Source organism: Corvus kubaryi, unplaced genomic scaffold (genome assembly GCF_017639235.1).
Source record: "Corvus kubaryi isolate FWS band 111438036 unplaced genomic scaffold, C.kubaryi_AGA036_p1.0 37302, whole genome shotgun sequence".
NCBI lineage: Eukaryota > Metazoa > Chordata > Aves > Passeriformes > Corvidae > Corvus > Corvus kubaryi.
The window spans coordinates 545213-561398 of record NW_024581095.1 but is presented as its reverse complement, the minus strand read 5'-3'; the positions used below and the strand labels follow the sequence as shown (position 1 = coordinate 561398).

Genomic DNA, 16186 nt, shown 5'->3' with positions numbered 1-16186 from the left:
TTCTTTTTATTCTTTTTATTCTTTTTATTCTTTTTATTCTTTTTATTCTTTTTATTCTTTTTATTCTTTTTATTCTTTTATTAACAGAGACATTTGAGAGCAAATGTCACACAACCAGGACTAGATTTAGATGATCAGCTGTGCATTGTTAAAGCTGTACACACATTAATGTGTGTATTATGTGGATTAATTTCATCTTGCAAAATTATAAAAACATTGCATATTCTGTTCAGTGGGCTACGTCATCTTACATATGTAATCATCTAAGCTTTTTGAGAAATTGAGGTGTTGACGTACAAAATTGTAATTGAGAAAAATGAATGCTGTGCCTTTATTTTTACAGTGCTTTTGGTTTGTTGATGTTATGTGGTTGGCACTTTGAACTTTTTAATTTGGGTCTGCCTAAAACTGTCTTAGCCTTAGCAGCCTTGCATACAGCTCCTCTGGAGTACTGGGTATCTGTAACCTGGTTGTAAGCCTGAGTCACTTCAGAGGTGCTCTGGGAAGATGTGGTCAAACAAATGAAACCTCATAGAGTGCAACCTTTTTTACTTTCTTATTTTAGTTCCTCCTTTTGAAGCTGTGCTGCAGTACAGCAGAGTGTGTAGTTTTCTTTGTGTCTACTACTAATTCACAGTACAAAGCACCTTTGTGGGAAAGGCTGCTGTGTGACCATGCAAGTTTGTATCATAGGTGCACTCCCACAGTGATTTTTGATCCGGTGTTTCTCTGCCGAAGTGTTAAGTGCTTTGATTTGCATTTTTATATTTCCTTGGAGAGTATTATTCCCTACGGTGTTTATTTTTCAGTTTTCTACCTTTTGGGACTACACCACCAGTTTCTTAGTGTGGTCTGGAACTTTGACTCTTTTACCTTTTGAGCTAGTAAAGTAAATATCCCAATATTAGTTACTCTTTCTGAGCCAGCTGTGAGGTGGGGAGAGAATATTCTTCAAGCGTTAAATTCTCAGTGTGGTCAGGAGTCAGGTGCAGGAGCGGGTGGCTAACTCCGAGGCCTGCAGCATAACTTAACCTTAATAAGCCTTGCTAATGCTGAGACTTTGATTTATTGTCTGCTTCCAGCCCTCACAAAGTTAACATGTGCCTTTACTTACAGAGATAATTCACTAATTAATTAAATATTTAATGTTTTTCAAAAGAACTACGTTGTGACCTACCAGTCTTATGTTACTTATAATGTTGTTACTGGTGAAATGTTTTGTAGTTTATATTTGCATTCTTCTGAAATGTGTGCATTTCTCTAAAATTCAACATAATGCTCAGCCAGAGGGCTTTTTTTGTGGGTCACCATGCCAAAAAAATACACTGTTGAGCTTTCTCTCTTGCTAGGAACCTGAAACTTGTTTAACTTTTTCTTTTGTTTGATCAACAGGTAACACTTTGCCACAAGACATCACATGTTTGGCAGCAGATCGCATGTTGATATTTGCTTCATACGACAATATTCTCCATGCTTTTGCCAGGAACAAAGAGGTTTCTATTAACTTACTTATTACTCAGTAGTACAAAACAGTTGTGTAGTGTTTGTGGTATCAAGGCAGTTAATTTTATATGGATGCCGTTTTCCATAGATGTTTGGTACCTTCAGTTTTAGGGAAACAAACTGTAGAATAAGGAGTTAAAAGCTTAAACCAGGAGAATGTAAGAGCAAATTCCATAGTGGCTGAACTGTGTTTTGTGTGTTAATTACAATAATTAAGTAGCTACTTAAAGATTAAAAAAACCCATCGCTTCATGTAAGCTAAATTAGTTGAAAATAAATAATTAAAATACTTAGCTATCATATTTTTTGTCAACAGTTTTAAGTATCAGATACAACTATTTATCTTCCACTTCAAGTTGTCTGGCCTTTCCATAAATTTGTTTTGAACTTGTTGCTGGTATCTGTTAGCTGTCCTTAAGTACTATGTTAACATGAAACTCTACCTTAATGGCTTACTGGAAGCATTTCTATTTTGAAATTGTAGGTGGTTCATACCTATGAAGGCCACAAGGCAAGGATACACCTTCTACAGCCTTTTGGTGATCACGTCATCTCTGTGGATGTCGATAATGTTCTTATTGTTTGGAATATACAGTCAGAAGGTGAGAGATTTTATTTTTGTTGCTGCTTTACAGGATAGCACTGTAAGACATTCAATAATTTAAAAAGAAGGGCTTTTTTTAAATGCACATGTTCAGAAGTAGTTAATTCTTAAAGAAAATTCTTAAATGACTGTGCTACTAAATTGGTGATCTGAAGTCCTAATCCTGGTGTAATGTTTCGTGAATGGATACTGAACCATGTGGAGAGGCCCAGTAAGGTTCCATGTAGACGTAAAGAGAGAATATGAAAATTACATTTTAGTGTTCCATTTTCTCATAAAGACTGTGATAGAGCAGCTTTGGAATTATCTCTGCAACCCTGTATTTTATTGATATTTACCAGACTGGGTACGACTAAATTCTAATGAATAATCCTTTTGTTTGCATCAGCATCTTCTCATGCTGTTGTCAAGTGCTTTGTAAAAGTGTGCTTCAGTGCCCCAAACATTTTTCTTTAGAAAACATTCATTGGTGTGACCAATGTTATTCCCTGCGTGCTGGTTGTCAAAAGTGTCTGTAACCAGGCTTTAGAGATTTGGAGTTGTGATAACAAACAAAAGGCGGGTTAATCAGATGAGGTGTTTTGCTCAGGCAGGAGCAGGAATCGCTCAGAAAGATAAAAATCACTACAGTGTTGCCAGTAGCGTTGTAGTGAGTAGGCTCATAGTGAAAAAATACACCTTCAAGCCAACAGATATTACAACATAAAGCAGTTTAGCCTCTCCTGTTACACATTAGCTAATCCTGTAATGTAAGAAACACCAGTTGCAGGATTTGAAGAGTAGACATCGGTCCTGCTTTTACATTTGTGAAGGGGCGACAAGCCTGCAGATTTGTAGGGGTAGCTGCACTAACACTCTTTCTTACTGTTTTTGCAGAAGAGTATCTTCAAATAGATTTTGATAAAGCCACTTTTGCAGTTTCTGCACTTCTGCATCCCAGCACCTATCTGAATAAAATTCTCCTTGGGAGTGAACAAGGAACCTTGCAGCTATGGAATATAAGATCCAAGTAAGATTCTGATACTTTGGCTACACTTCATGCTCCAAGTAGTTTGATAGGCAACAAATAATACTGTTAAGTATGGAATCTTTTACTAGGTATTGGCACAGGTTTTCAGTTGGTATATCTCCAGGAACAAAGAATGCTGCTGCTCCCTGAATGCTGATGCCTTTCAGGTTGCGTGTTGTTTACTCTCCTTGCAAAATGGCAGGGGTTGTTCAGGAATTACATTTTTTTTCTTAAATTTCTTGGAATCACATAGCTTTCCCGTGAAAGGTATTAAAATAATAGTTAAAGCATGTTCAGGCCTCCTGCCTCCCATCTTCCAAGCTTGGCTTTTTTGGTTGTTTTGAGTCCAGCGGAGTGCTGGCAGGTAGAGTGGAGGTAATTACTAGCATTTGAGCCTTAGATAAGAGATGCGTAGACATGCAGTAATCCCAGTAGATCATCATCCATAATGTCAGTATTTCATGCCTACCATGAGCAGCTGCTTTTCTAAATCATGAAAGTTACAGGTACAGTGAGCTTCACTGCATGTTCATACTGCAGATTGGTGTTAAGTTGGCTTGCATAAATCAGTGTTTCATTCTCCTAACTCAGCTTGCCATGATATCACTGATATTTATTTTGTTTCATGTGTTTGTGTCATGTAGGTATGTCACCATTGTGGTATTAATGCACAACACTGGCTTTTTTCAATAAAAATTAGCCATAAGTTTTATTTTTAGCCTTACTTATTAGTATCACAGGGTTTTTTTTTTTTCCTTCTATCTGACTTATAAGGACAGATGCACAGCTGATATACTTTTCTGTGCAAGTACATATAAAGCAGCCACTTTGTCATTGAAAATACCCAAGGGTTAATTGATTTATGGGTTTTTAATGTTTGTTTTACAGCAAACTCTTGTACTCATTTCCAGGATGGGGCTCAGCAGTCACAACTCTTGAACAAGTTAGTATTTTTGTTATCTTTTCTTTTCATATGTAACTGGTCAAGAACAGCAGGCAAAATATTGTTTAAAGTGGCAGCAGTAAAGATGGTTTGTATTCTCCCAGGGACTTGTAGTAGCCCTCTCTTGACTGAAGGTTTATTATCTGCTCTTCCTCTATTCCTAGTTCTGTTGCATTTAGCATCTTACCTTTTTTGTGTTCATCATATCTGTAGTCTTCACTGAATGATGTCATGAATTCACAGAGTTTTCAAGTTGCATTTGTATCATGAAGCTTCATTACACTGGTAGTTTTTTGCCAAATTTATTTTGCTTTGGAGTTTGATAAAATGTAGATTTTGTTGATTCAGGAAAAGATTTTTTAATGGCATTTGCTTTATTTTTATTTTTGGATATAAAAATAAGTTAAAGCTTTCTTGTGGCATTGATGACAGCTTTGAAAATGGTCAGCAGTTGTCCAGGATAAAACTTGTAAATATGTGGGGAGTGTGTCAGGGTGTATAATGGTCCACCAGAGCTACTGGACACTTGAAGTGATCTGTTCTTCAAAGGAGTCACAGCTTCTGGAAACAGAATTTTTTCATTTCTTGCAGGCTCCAGCAGTGGATATTGTTGCAGTCGGCCTTGTATCTGGTCATATCATTGTACATAATATTAAGTTTGATGAAACTCTGATGAAATTTCAGCAGGACTGGGGTCCCATCACAGCAATATCTTTTCGTACAGGTATGTCCTAATGTTTTTTAGTGAAAACATGTATGAAAGCACTAAAACTGAGTGGGACAGAGGAAATTAGTTTTTGATAAAACATTTCAGAATCAAATTTGTGCTGAGAGTTTTTTTTTAGTTTTCAAAGGCTGCAGGTAATCTAGAAAAGGTAGCAATAAGTAAAGGAGATCATGCATTTTCATCATGCTAGCTGTTTTATAGGATTTTCTTGTGTTCTTAGGGCACATGAAGTGACATACAGCATATTTGAAAAGAAAAGTTTGTTTACGGTGTGCCAAGAGCTAGCAGAGTACACAATTGTCAGAGTTACTGTAATCAGTACATTTTGCTTTAGTGTCCAAACCTTCTTCTCAGCAGTGTCTTTGTCCCCCAGACAATGTTAGAATGTTAATAGTTGAGTGACTATGGAATGATGTTACTGGGGAATCTTATTTATGTTCACAGCTTTTTCTTATCTAACGAACATGTCCTAATTACTAAGCTAGCTACTTTAATGTTGATCCTTCCTGCAGAGCTGTTGATACTGAATCTAATCCCTATTTGAATAGACTTGCGAATCTTAATGTGATAGAGATTACCTTGTTGAGGACGAATGCTACTGGAGAAAATTGTGGAAAGACTTGTGAGAAGTAGAAGGAGAGCCTTTTTGTGTCAATATCTATTGTGTTTTCATGCAAAACCTCTAGCTCTGATTGCTGGATTTAGGTGTTCTATTGTTACCTGATATGAAAAAGTCCTGGTTTTATTATCAGTGAGTTTTGGGTTTTTTCTGATTGACATACTCCAACATTTCTGTTAAAACATATATTATTTCTAGTATCAACTTGAGATTTCTTTTTCCTTGTGATTGTAGGCTTTTCTTGCATCAGTTTTCAGATGTGACAAGTCAGTAGGGATGAGCTCAATGTCAATAAGCAAACCTTTTGAACTTTTCTTTTTTTTGAGCAGATGGACACCCAATAATGGCAGCTGGTAGCCCAGTTGGACACATTGCTTTGTGGGATCTAGAGGAGAAGAAACTGATGTGTCAGATGCAAGACGCCCATTCCACAGCAATAGCTGGCATGTCATTTGTCCCTGGAGAGCCACTTCTTATTACTAATGGTGCTGATAATGCTCTACGGGTGCGTTGCAATTGCTGCTGCTCTCTGAAACCGATACAAAACTCGAGTTGCTGGTTCTCAGTGGGACTGTAGTGGAGTGTAGTTTAAAGATTTGCTGCCATGTTGTCATTGCCTCATTTACTGCTTAGTAGTAGCCTTGAAGAACAAAGCTTTAGACCCACTTTTCCAGAACCACACTTTATATCCCAGTACACTCTCTTAAATCTTGATCCATTTTTATGATCTTTTGGATCATAAGCAGTTGCTGCTGATAAAAATCCCTTGTGTTGCATGTACTCTGATGCCACTAGGCTTTGGTAGAGGGGCAGAATGAACAGGAAGCAGTCAGGTGCTGTGGTGGAAACTTCCAAAGCTTTAGGGTAAAGGGTGAAAGCCAGTGTGTGATGTTGGCTGCACCAGCTTCCAGCTAAACATATTCCACTGACGAGAGATGCAATTTTTGGCAAGTCAGTGTTTCGCAGCCTGTTTTTTCTGCTTGTTTTGGGATGCAGGTGTGGATTTTTGATGGACCTGGTGGTACAGGTCGGGTATTGAGAAGCCGAAAGGGACATAGCGCACCGCCAACAAAAATCAGGTACCATGGGCAAAATGGAGAGCAAATTCTTAGTGCAGGTATGAATTCCCGTTCTTTTTCAGTTTGATTTCTTGCCGTGATAAAGAAAACGTGCAGAGCTAAGTGTCTTTATTAATATACTAGATTATATTTCATGTGTTGTATAATGTATTTATGAAACGTAGTAAGTAGTTAACATAAACAGTGTAATTTTTTACTGTAACAAAGTGTTTCACTAGAGTTTTCCTACTCTAATAGGAAACTAATGTTTCCCTAGAGTAAGGTATCAGCAAGTAAGCTGAAGAGTACTAGAAAGCAGAATAGCGAAGGAGCTGCTCTTATCATCTGTATTTAGATATTTGATAAATAAAAATTGGTTTATTATCTCCTGAGCAAATATCAGCTAGTCAGAATGAAACCTGTAACAGCTAGAGAAATTTGGTTGTGGCAGGGAAACAATTAGCATAATGTATTTAGAAACTAATTTTTAATAACTCCTTTTTCCACTGGTTTTATCAAGCTTTGTGGCTTGCACTGTCTTTGTAATTTATTACAGCTTACTTGTATCTGTAATATTTATTTTCAAGGTTGCTTTTTACTGAGATATTAACCTAGAAGTGTAAAAACGCTTAAGTGACTACCCTTCCTTAGAAACTAGTGTATTTGAAAACACTGCTTAGGAAATGGAAGTGCCAGGTCAGACTGTGTTGTACCCAGACCACTTAAGTAGTGGGGTGATAGGGACTCACCACCTAGTCTCTACTTATTCTTGAGTAATTAATTGTCTGCATGGGCTACTTTTGAAAGCATTACATTACCTGTAGTAAGATCTCTTGCTGATCATCCAGCTAGTGACTTGAATTCATGTAACAAATTACTTGTCAGTATTTCAGCTCACACCAGACAAACCGCAGTATCAATCAAGTGTTGCTTAACAAATCTTCACATTTGCTTGTGCAGTGGAGAGGGCAAAGAGGCAACCTTTACAATGAAAACGGTCTTAACCTTTGAGATCTGATGTATCTGCAGTGTAGAGAGACTGACTCTCTACACTCCTTTCTGAAACAGTGGTAAAACTTTGTGCAGCAGAAATGAATTAGTTTCCTTTCAAGTGCTACTGGTTTCCTTAGAAGAGGCATCTCCTCAAATAAACTTTATAAAATTTCATTAATGAAATTCATTTCAATAATGACATTACAGGGTCAGGAATTGAACATGGAGAAGATGTCTGTGAAGAGTGTTTCATGTGAACATGTGTGGGGCCGAGCTGTAGCAATGGGATGTAGGCTACAGAAAATTAGGCTCCATTTGTTCTGCTTCTTACAGTGTATCTGTATTTATTCTTGGACCAGAAATTTTAGTATATACCTTATTATAGTGTTTAAAGTTGTTAATTGCTTATCTTTTACTTTTCTTTCTCAAATAGCTTATGAGTAAAGTTGATTTTTGCCCTTCACTGCTCTGTGCTAATACTTTCGTAGGTCAAGATGGAACACTACAGTCTTTTTCAACAGTGCATGAAAAGTTCAATAAAAGTTTAGGACGTGGTAAGTATTTCAGTCAAAATACAAACATGGGTGAAAAGAAGTCCTGAAAAGTATTTATGTAAATATTAGACAGGCCTTATTTTCACTTTAACTGTTCTATAAAAGCCAGTCACCTGAGTTATTTTGCAGACTCAGTCCTTCCTGCTGTAAGTGTACTCTTATACTTGTTTGTACTTGGAAAAAAGTGATTTCTGATCCTGGTGGTGTATGTTACTTCACTGGGCATGATTTTTGTGTTAAAAATGTGTAAAGCAGTAGCTGACATTTTAGCATACATAATTGCAACTTTTTAGCCTATTTCCCTTCTGTTCAATTGACTGAGTTATTGGCCAATTCATATTTATTGGCTTGAGTTCCTTTGATTTAGTGTAGAGCTGTACTTAAAACACACGTTGCGCGTCATGCTCTGGTTAAGGAACATTTTCATTTGGGAGAGCAAGGATCAGAAAGACTAAAATAATTTGTAGTTTTAAGTATCTGTCTGTATTATTATACACGTATTTGGATCTGTTTGAAAAGACACGTAAGAATTAATTTGGGTATAAATTTGAAATTCAAGATTCTTTGGTTACTGAAAGGATGCTGTTTATTGCTTTATATAGTCATGTCTGTAGGACCATGTATTTAGCTGTGATGGAGGAACCTGTGCCTCAGGATTTCAGCACAGGATCCTGGAACAAAGAGATTTAGTGGTGAATTCACATCTGTGAATGTAAAAGGCTGATGATTTCCTCAGCATTGCATGAATTGACAGAAGCTCTGTATTAGTGTTCTTAGCTCTTCAAACCTAGGGAACAATGATGTGTTCATGTTAGCGAAATGTTTCTAAATTTAAGAGGAGCTTTGCGTTTTGTTAACAGTCCTTTTTAAACCGTTATGCTCAGTTCTAACCATGAGACTGAGACCCTTAATGTCTATTTTTAAGGCTCAATTAACAAAAAGAAATCAAAAAAGAAAGGCCTTAAGCTGGATACGATGGCACTACCACCGATTACAGCCTTTGCTTCAGGTAAGTGATCTTTGACATAGATTACAGACTAAATGTAAATACATTATCTTCAGGTATTCATTTAATTTTTTAACCCTCAAAACACTACTGTTTTGGAAGCTCATGTTATATGAAGATTAGATTATTCTGTGGCCTTTCATGAGCTACTGAGTGTCAGTTAAAATTGCATTTGTCTTGATAAAATGTTCCAATATTTCAAAAAGAGCATTTTATATTAAAACATCCTTGTCTGCCTCTTGGCTTGAAAATCTCCTGCATGGGAGCCAAAATCTCCTGATGTACATATTATTCCAGGCTGGAAAACCAGCAGCTAGGTGGAGGATGAAGATATTTGTCAGCTGAGGAAATCTCAGTTGCAGTTACAGTTGGTTTTGAGTCCTCAGTACATTTATTTGAGCCACTTTCCAAAGTTGAATTTCAAGTAATCCATTCATTTGTAATTCAGTATGCAAATAATGAAACTAACTTCTTTAAGCAGAATTACAATTATCTTTGCTTCATCAAAATGTGTTTCTTTAAATTAATGACCTCCTCTTCAGACTTGAAATCTGTTTTGTCAAAAGTGTAGCTATTTTCTCTTCAGAGGATGATTTATTATTTCCTATGTTGGAAGATCTGGACTTAAAATTTTGTGGAGCCATTTGACTTCAGTGATACAGACTGTTTGTATATACTTACTGCGAGTATGTGTGTATATCTTTAAGGTTTTTATTTAAAATTATTAAATTTTAAAATTAATACTAGACCTGCCTGTGTTTAAATACATAGAACCTCCATTTATTTAAGTACACTCTAGAGTTGTTTCTTTTTTGCTGTATTGTCTTTGTTTGGTTAAGTAAACCAGTTTGTATCTTTTTTTAATCTTTGAAGTTCTAGAAATCACAGTTTCAGGCTCTCAATTTTTTTAAATTTCCAGAAAAAATCAAACTTGTTCATTATTTAGATCCCCATATATCGTATTTGACTACAAAGTTTGGATACCAAGTGTTTGATAAAGAATTTTCCTGGAAATGCAAAGAAAGTATTTTGCTACATGAAGCAGATTTAGCTCTTAAACCTGACTTGGTTACCTGGTGGCTTCTGCTGCTTCAACAGCTGAAGAAAACGTTTAAGACACTCAGCTGGAAATGTGTACAGATTGAGCAGTCTAAACCATTTAAGCCAGTTTAAAACATTTACATTGAAGTATGCTTTTCAAGCTGCAGAGTCTAAAATATGCAAAGACACAGAGCGTAACGTACTAAACAGTGCTTGTGGTTCTGTTGGTAGCATTTTGGTTACCCTGCATATGCACAGCTCTTTGCCCAGTGGTTTTTCTGAGTGGTAGCCTTTTGACTGTGCAACAAGAGCACTAAATATGAACTGTGCTGTCCAAAGGTATTTTAAAATATCAGGAGACCTTAAGTTTGACTTTAGAATTACTGTTTCTAAAAGGACTCTGTGTTACCTTGCAGAAGTGGCACATCAGAGTGACTGGGATGGTATTATTGCCTGCCATCAAGGGTATATAACCTGTACAACCTGGAACTATCAGAAAACCTCCATGGGAGCTCACAAACTGAGGCCAGAAGAATTTAGCAAACACAAACCTATTGACATATATGCAACAGTAAGTTTATTTAGGCTAAGATTTCTTCAGATTGGCACTGCATGCTATTTTTATTCCTGTTGGTACAGAAATAATGCTTAGAATGAAAAAGCACTGTCTAGATGTGTCTTAGTTGCTTTGCAGAGTGATTTCTGCCAGCTCAGTGTGTTCAAGGAGATGGTTTGTAATGCTTATGGTCTTAAGAAAAGTTTTGCATTCGCATTTTTTCCTTAAACATTCAGTTCAACTTTCTGGTTCAGAGAGGTGGTTGGTGTTTTTCTTTATTCTATCACAGTGATGTAGAGTTGTCTGTATGCCTGTGATGGTTAACTTGCTCTGAGAATGCAGATTGCTGAAAGCTCGGGGCTTGAGCTTTTTTTGGCAATACAGGAAAGTGTACTTCCAAATTGCAAGCAGGATATTACCTCAAAATTTGCCACTTGAGCTGGACACAACAACATTGTGTCAAACACACAGTGACAGAGATAGAAATGTTTGCTGAAGTTTATCAGCTTCTTAAAGGAGGAATTACTGTGGCACACCTCATTTGCTAGGGCTTCATGCAACTCCTGTGTGTTGTGGTACATGGTTTTTTGACCTTACGCTTTACTAGTTAAGTGGTAGGTAAATTAAATTGTAAATAACCAGTTTTCTTTTGACTACTAGATTTGGACTGTTCCAAAGACATCTAGACCACTGTTTCTTTGTTTCTTCCTATTTGAACTCTACGTGACCTTACCCTGATTTGGGAGGGTATTGGTAACATGGGCATTGAAAGAGGCTTGCAGCTGCCATGCTTAACACTTTCTCTTAGGGACTATATTTGTGGATATCTTGATTATTTAAGTTACAGTGCTGATATTATTATCTATGGCTTCTGCTGGATGTCACTAAGCTAGGATTTCATTATCTTTCATAACCATGCACTGCCATATTTATTACATGTTATCTATTTGCTCATTTTAGGAGCTTCTCCCTCTGCTTTCTTGAGATGTAGTTTGTTCTCTGCAGGTTTCCTCAAAGAACATGTTAGTATTTTGTATTCCCGATATGCTGTGTACCTTCTAACAACTTCACTGATTGATAGACACCTAAAGAATTGTTTGCATAGGTGCTTTGTTTTGTTTATTCTTTTTTTTTTATTCCCTTGAAAGGCAGTTGACATTACCTCGTGTGGTAACTTTGCTGTAATTGGGATGTCAACTGGGCAGGTAGATGTGTACAACATGCAGTCTGGCATTCACAGAGGGCGTTACGGCAAAGAAAAAGGTAAGAACTCCTAAATTTCGAAAATACTGGCTCTTAACAGAACAGCAGTGACCTGATGTTCTGTCGTCTTGAAAAATTTAAATAGTTTTTGAGTTGAATTTGGGATACATTTCAGTTTTTCTAATTATACTTCACTGTCCTATCTTGCAGTCAGAAAACTGATTTGAAGGATCCTTGATAGTTGTAACAGCTCTGATGTTAGCATATCCTTGGTTTTATTTAACACAAAATGGTCAGTTACCAAAATGGTTAGCACTAAAATGAGATACTATGGCCTCCACTCTTTTTGAGATAATCACATTTCCAATACTTGCCTTCTTGTTTTATAGGGTTCTAGCTCTTAGGTAAATTTTTCCATCTGTTTTGTGCTCCCTGCTTGGAAATGAAAGAATGTTTCATGTAAATGGAAAATTGAAGTCCTAAGCAAGTCCAGTTCTTTGCATATGGTGTTATTTTTAATTATCCAGCTGCAAATTTAGAACATAATGTGGCAGTGCTCTGGCATTTCCTTTTAATAGCTGCATACATATATATTTCATGTCATGTGTTCTCATGCATGTTTTTTTGGCACTCCTTATCTGAATTTTTTGTTGTAGAAACAAGGAAAGAGTCCTGATGAACCCTTAAGACTTACTGGATTTCTAAAAGCCATCTAGCTCAGCAAATACGAAATGGTCTCTTTGTAAAATCATTGGTTAATGGTGGGATGAATTTTCTAATTTTGCTTACTGCCCAGTAGCTCTCGGTATAGATTAAGAAATTGATCCAAAACCAGAGGAGCTATGTCTTGCCTTTACACTGCAGTGTGAAGTAGCCTGGGAAAATTCCCAGCCTTTGTGCCTGAACTGAAGCTGTAATTTTTTCTGGAGTGGTCGGGCCTCTTGGAACTATTCCTTAAGTGATTCAAGAAGTCCCTCAAATCTCACAATCACAAAAAGTTCCCCAAACTGAAAGCAGAAATAAGAGCTAACACTCCACTTCAATTGCACTTCTTACGTGTATTCTAGATGTTTATTTGAAATCAATTTAGTTTCTCTAGAGATGAAAAAAACGTAGAATATTGGAGCATCTTGTCAAGTGTCTTTCAAATTGTCATATGCTTGCTACTCATTCGTTGTAGTCAGGCAAAGATAAACCAAATAGTGTTTGTCATTCAGCTGATTTCTGTGCTAAATTTAAATCCTGAAATAATACTCTCTTTTCTCTCGTCTTGCAGCACATGAAGGGGCCATTAGAGGGGTAGCAGTGGATGGATTGAACCAGCTGGTAATCACAGCTGGTAGTGAAGGATTAATTAAATTTTGGAAATTCAAAATGAAAGATCTGGTTTATTCCACTGAACTTTCTTCTCCTCCGAGTGGAATTCTGCTTCACAGAGACAGGTAAGAAACTGGAGTTATTTCATGTGCGTATTTTTTGGTGAACATACTTGTCGAGAACGGCAACCAGTATTCTTTATTAGAATATATTAGAATTTATATTTCTGATGCTTTGAAATACAACTGACTAGTAAACACAGGATGACAAGAAATTTTATTAGACTGAAGAACTGTAACAATGTCCTATTTTTAGGATAAACAATACCTAGAGCAATGTTAGGATGTTTTTATTTTTTGCCTCTTGAATATTCCCTGTCATATGTGTTGATGTTTCTTGGCAGTGGTATTCTGGGAATTGCCTTTGATGACTTCACTATTAGTGTTTTGGATATAGAAACCAGGAAGATTGTCAGGACATTCTCAGGACACCATGGACGGATTAATGACATGGTAATTGTTAACTCATTTTCATTTGTGACATACACAGATACCTAACAGATTTCACAGATGGTGGACTTCTCTGCATGTATTAAATCACTGGGTATTATGTTCAGCTGTGAACAGTAAAGCTGTAGTTCAGCTCCACAGCACTTTAGCCATGTTAGCTTTAAAATGTAAAGTGGTCAAATTGCCATCTATTTTTTAAAGTGCTTTGTGATTTTACTGTAACTTGGCAACAAGCTGATTTGGAGGTCAAACAAAACAAAGCGTTGGGAATAATGAAAACCACGTTGGGGAGCAAAATTATGCAGTAGTCTCAGCTGTGTATATAGAAAAGACAAGCAAGCTGAAAACAGATCTGAGATTATGCAGCACATTGATATTTGGTTAAATCTTACGTAATTGTCCATTGTAGTGTTCAGTAAAATAGTTTTTAGCTTCAAATTTACTTATAAATTCTACTAAATTAGTATTTACTTAACTTATTCAACTTCATGCTTAGGAATAGGTTTTCACCTTCAATGTAAAAGGGAGGACCAAAGTGCTTTGACCAACAGTGAGATATGTCCTGTGTTTTACATTTGAACCTGTTCTTAAAAAGCTTCTAGATTTGTTCTTTTCTCACTTTCAGTAATGTATTGTCGGTTTTGGTTTATGGCCAGACCATTTCACCCTGGTTTTAGGGAGCAGTCTAATCTTGGCAGGGCCTCCTGTGGGGTTGGCTTATCAGTTGTGCCATAAAATTGACTGTTTTATTTTAGACTTTCAGTCCTGATGGTCGTTGGCTGATAACTTCATCAATGGACTGTTCCATTAAGACTTGGGACCTTCCCTCTGGATGGTGAGTCAGTTTAAAAACATGCAGCAGAATAAATAATTCCCTGTCTGCTAAATGGCAGAAACCTTCTGGCTTGGTTATCTGTCACCAGATGTGACAGATTCAAAGTTGCACTTGATGTAGCAACTCTGTCCACTATTTTAGTTGTGTCCAGTGCTAGCAATGTGTGTCTTTTTCTGGGTCTACAGAATAACACTGTCCTGAAGATCTGTTGATGACACCTGGAGCTTCCATGTAGTGTGAATGAGTGTGAATTTGTTCTTTGTCTGGAAGCAGTGCTATAATCTAAAGGGCAAGAGATTGCTTAGGGTGAATTGCAGTCTGATATGCTGAGGTGTTTGTAGGATCATAGAGTGGTTTGAGTTTACAGAATCACAGAATCACCATATTGGAAGAGACCTTCAAGATCACCGAGTCCAACCCATGCCCTAAGACCACCTCAACTAAACCATGGCACTGAGTGCCACATCCAATCTTTTTTTAAACACATCCAGGGATGGTGACTTGACCACCTCCCCAGGCAGACAATTCCAGAACTTTATCACTCTTTCAGTAAAAAACTTTTTCCTCACATCCAACCTAAATTTCCCTTGGTGCAGTTTAAGACCGTGTCCTCTTGTCCTGTCAGTTGTTGCCGGGGAGGAAAGACCAACCCCCACCTGACACCTTTCAGGTAGTTGTAGAGAGTGATAAGGTCACCTCTGAGTCTTCTTTTTTCCAGGCTAAACAACCCCAGCTCCCTCAGTCGTTGGAAGCAAAGATCTAGTCTAACTGGATGTGGAAAGGAACTTTTCTCACTAGATCAGGTTACTCAGAGCCCCAGCTTGGCCTTGAACACCTCCAGGGCTGGGCCATGCACTACTTGTTTATGCAACCTGTTCCAGTACCTCACCACCTTCATAGTAAAGAAATTCTGCCCTACATCCAATCTAAACCTGCAGTCTTTCAGTTCAAAGCTGCTGCCGCTTGTCCTGTCACCATAGGCCCTGTTAAAAATCAATCTCTCAATCTTTCTTTTTAATCTCCATTTAAGTATTGAAAAGCCACAAGGTTATCTCCCCCAGAGCCTTCTGTTCTCCAGGGTGAAGAACACCACAGCTCTCTTTATTTTTCTCATAGGAAATGTGTTCCAGGCCTTGGCTCATTTTCCTGGAGCTGCTCTAATTTCATGCATGTCTTGTGCTGGGGGCCCCAGAGTTGGATGCAGTACTCCAGCTGGTTTTGTAAAGAGAGGCCCATTTTCACTTACATTCATTTTAACAACACAGTATGGCTTTACATCAGTTATATTTTTCATTTGTTTGTACTTGCAACTGCCAAAAATACTCTCTTGTGATCCACTGTGAGTAGTTTTCTCCCAGAATAAAGTTTGGCTAAGAAGTAGACAAGTACACAAAAGAAGTTCAGGAGCATAGAAAAAAGCTGAGAAGTAACTTTGCATTCTGCCAGTGCATTCTTTCAGCAGCACATCGGATAGATTTTTATTTTTTTTTTAGTAATTTAAGGTGGTACTGTGCAGTGTGCAGCTCTGGTGGTTGTGCCTGGAACTGAAAGGTTTCATTCGGGTTGATTATTTTTGTTGATGTGGTTTGGTAAATTTTGTATACTTGTAAGAGTTATCATTTTACTACTACAAGTGCCTTGCATCTCAACAAACAATTGGCCTGTTCTTGCACCATCTAAAATAGACTATGTTCTAGTCTAAAATAGAG

At 37.3% G+C, this 16186-nt stretch overlaps 1 protein-coding gene across 2 annotated transcripts in view; it reads left to right on the top strand.

Moving 5' to 3' along the window:
- The window catches only part of WDR36 (WD repeat domain 36), a 31848-nt gene that overhangs the window by 3068 nt on the left and 12594 nt on the right, over positions 1-16186 (top strand). For both annotated transcript variants that reach the window (XM_042028031.1, XM_042028032.1), the window contains exons 3-16: positions 1393-1493; positions 1988-2105; positions 2984-3116; positions 4005-4059; positions 4651-4783; positions 5735-5910; positions 6402-6522; positions 7945-8010; positions 8936-9019; positions 10474-10628; positions 11762-11876; positions 13093-13258; positions 13537-13645; positions 14398-14477. In XM_042028031.1, coding sequence (XP_041883965.1) covers positions 1393-1493; positions 1988-2105; positions 2984-3116; positions 4005-4059; positions 4651-4783; positions 5735-5910; positions 6402-6522; positions 7945-8010; positions 8936-9019; positions 10474-10628; positions 11762-11876; positions 13093-13258; positions 13537-13645; positions 14398-14477 — 1612 coding nt within the window. The remainder of the gene's footprint in view (positions 1-1392; positions 1494-1987; positions 2106-2983; positions 3117-4004; positions 4060-4650; positions 4784-5734; positions 5911-6401; positions 6523-7944; positions 8011-8935; positions 9020-10473; positions 10629-11761; positions 11877-13092; positions 13259-13536; positions 13646-14397; positions 14478-16186) is intronic.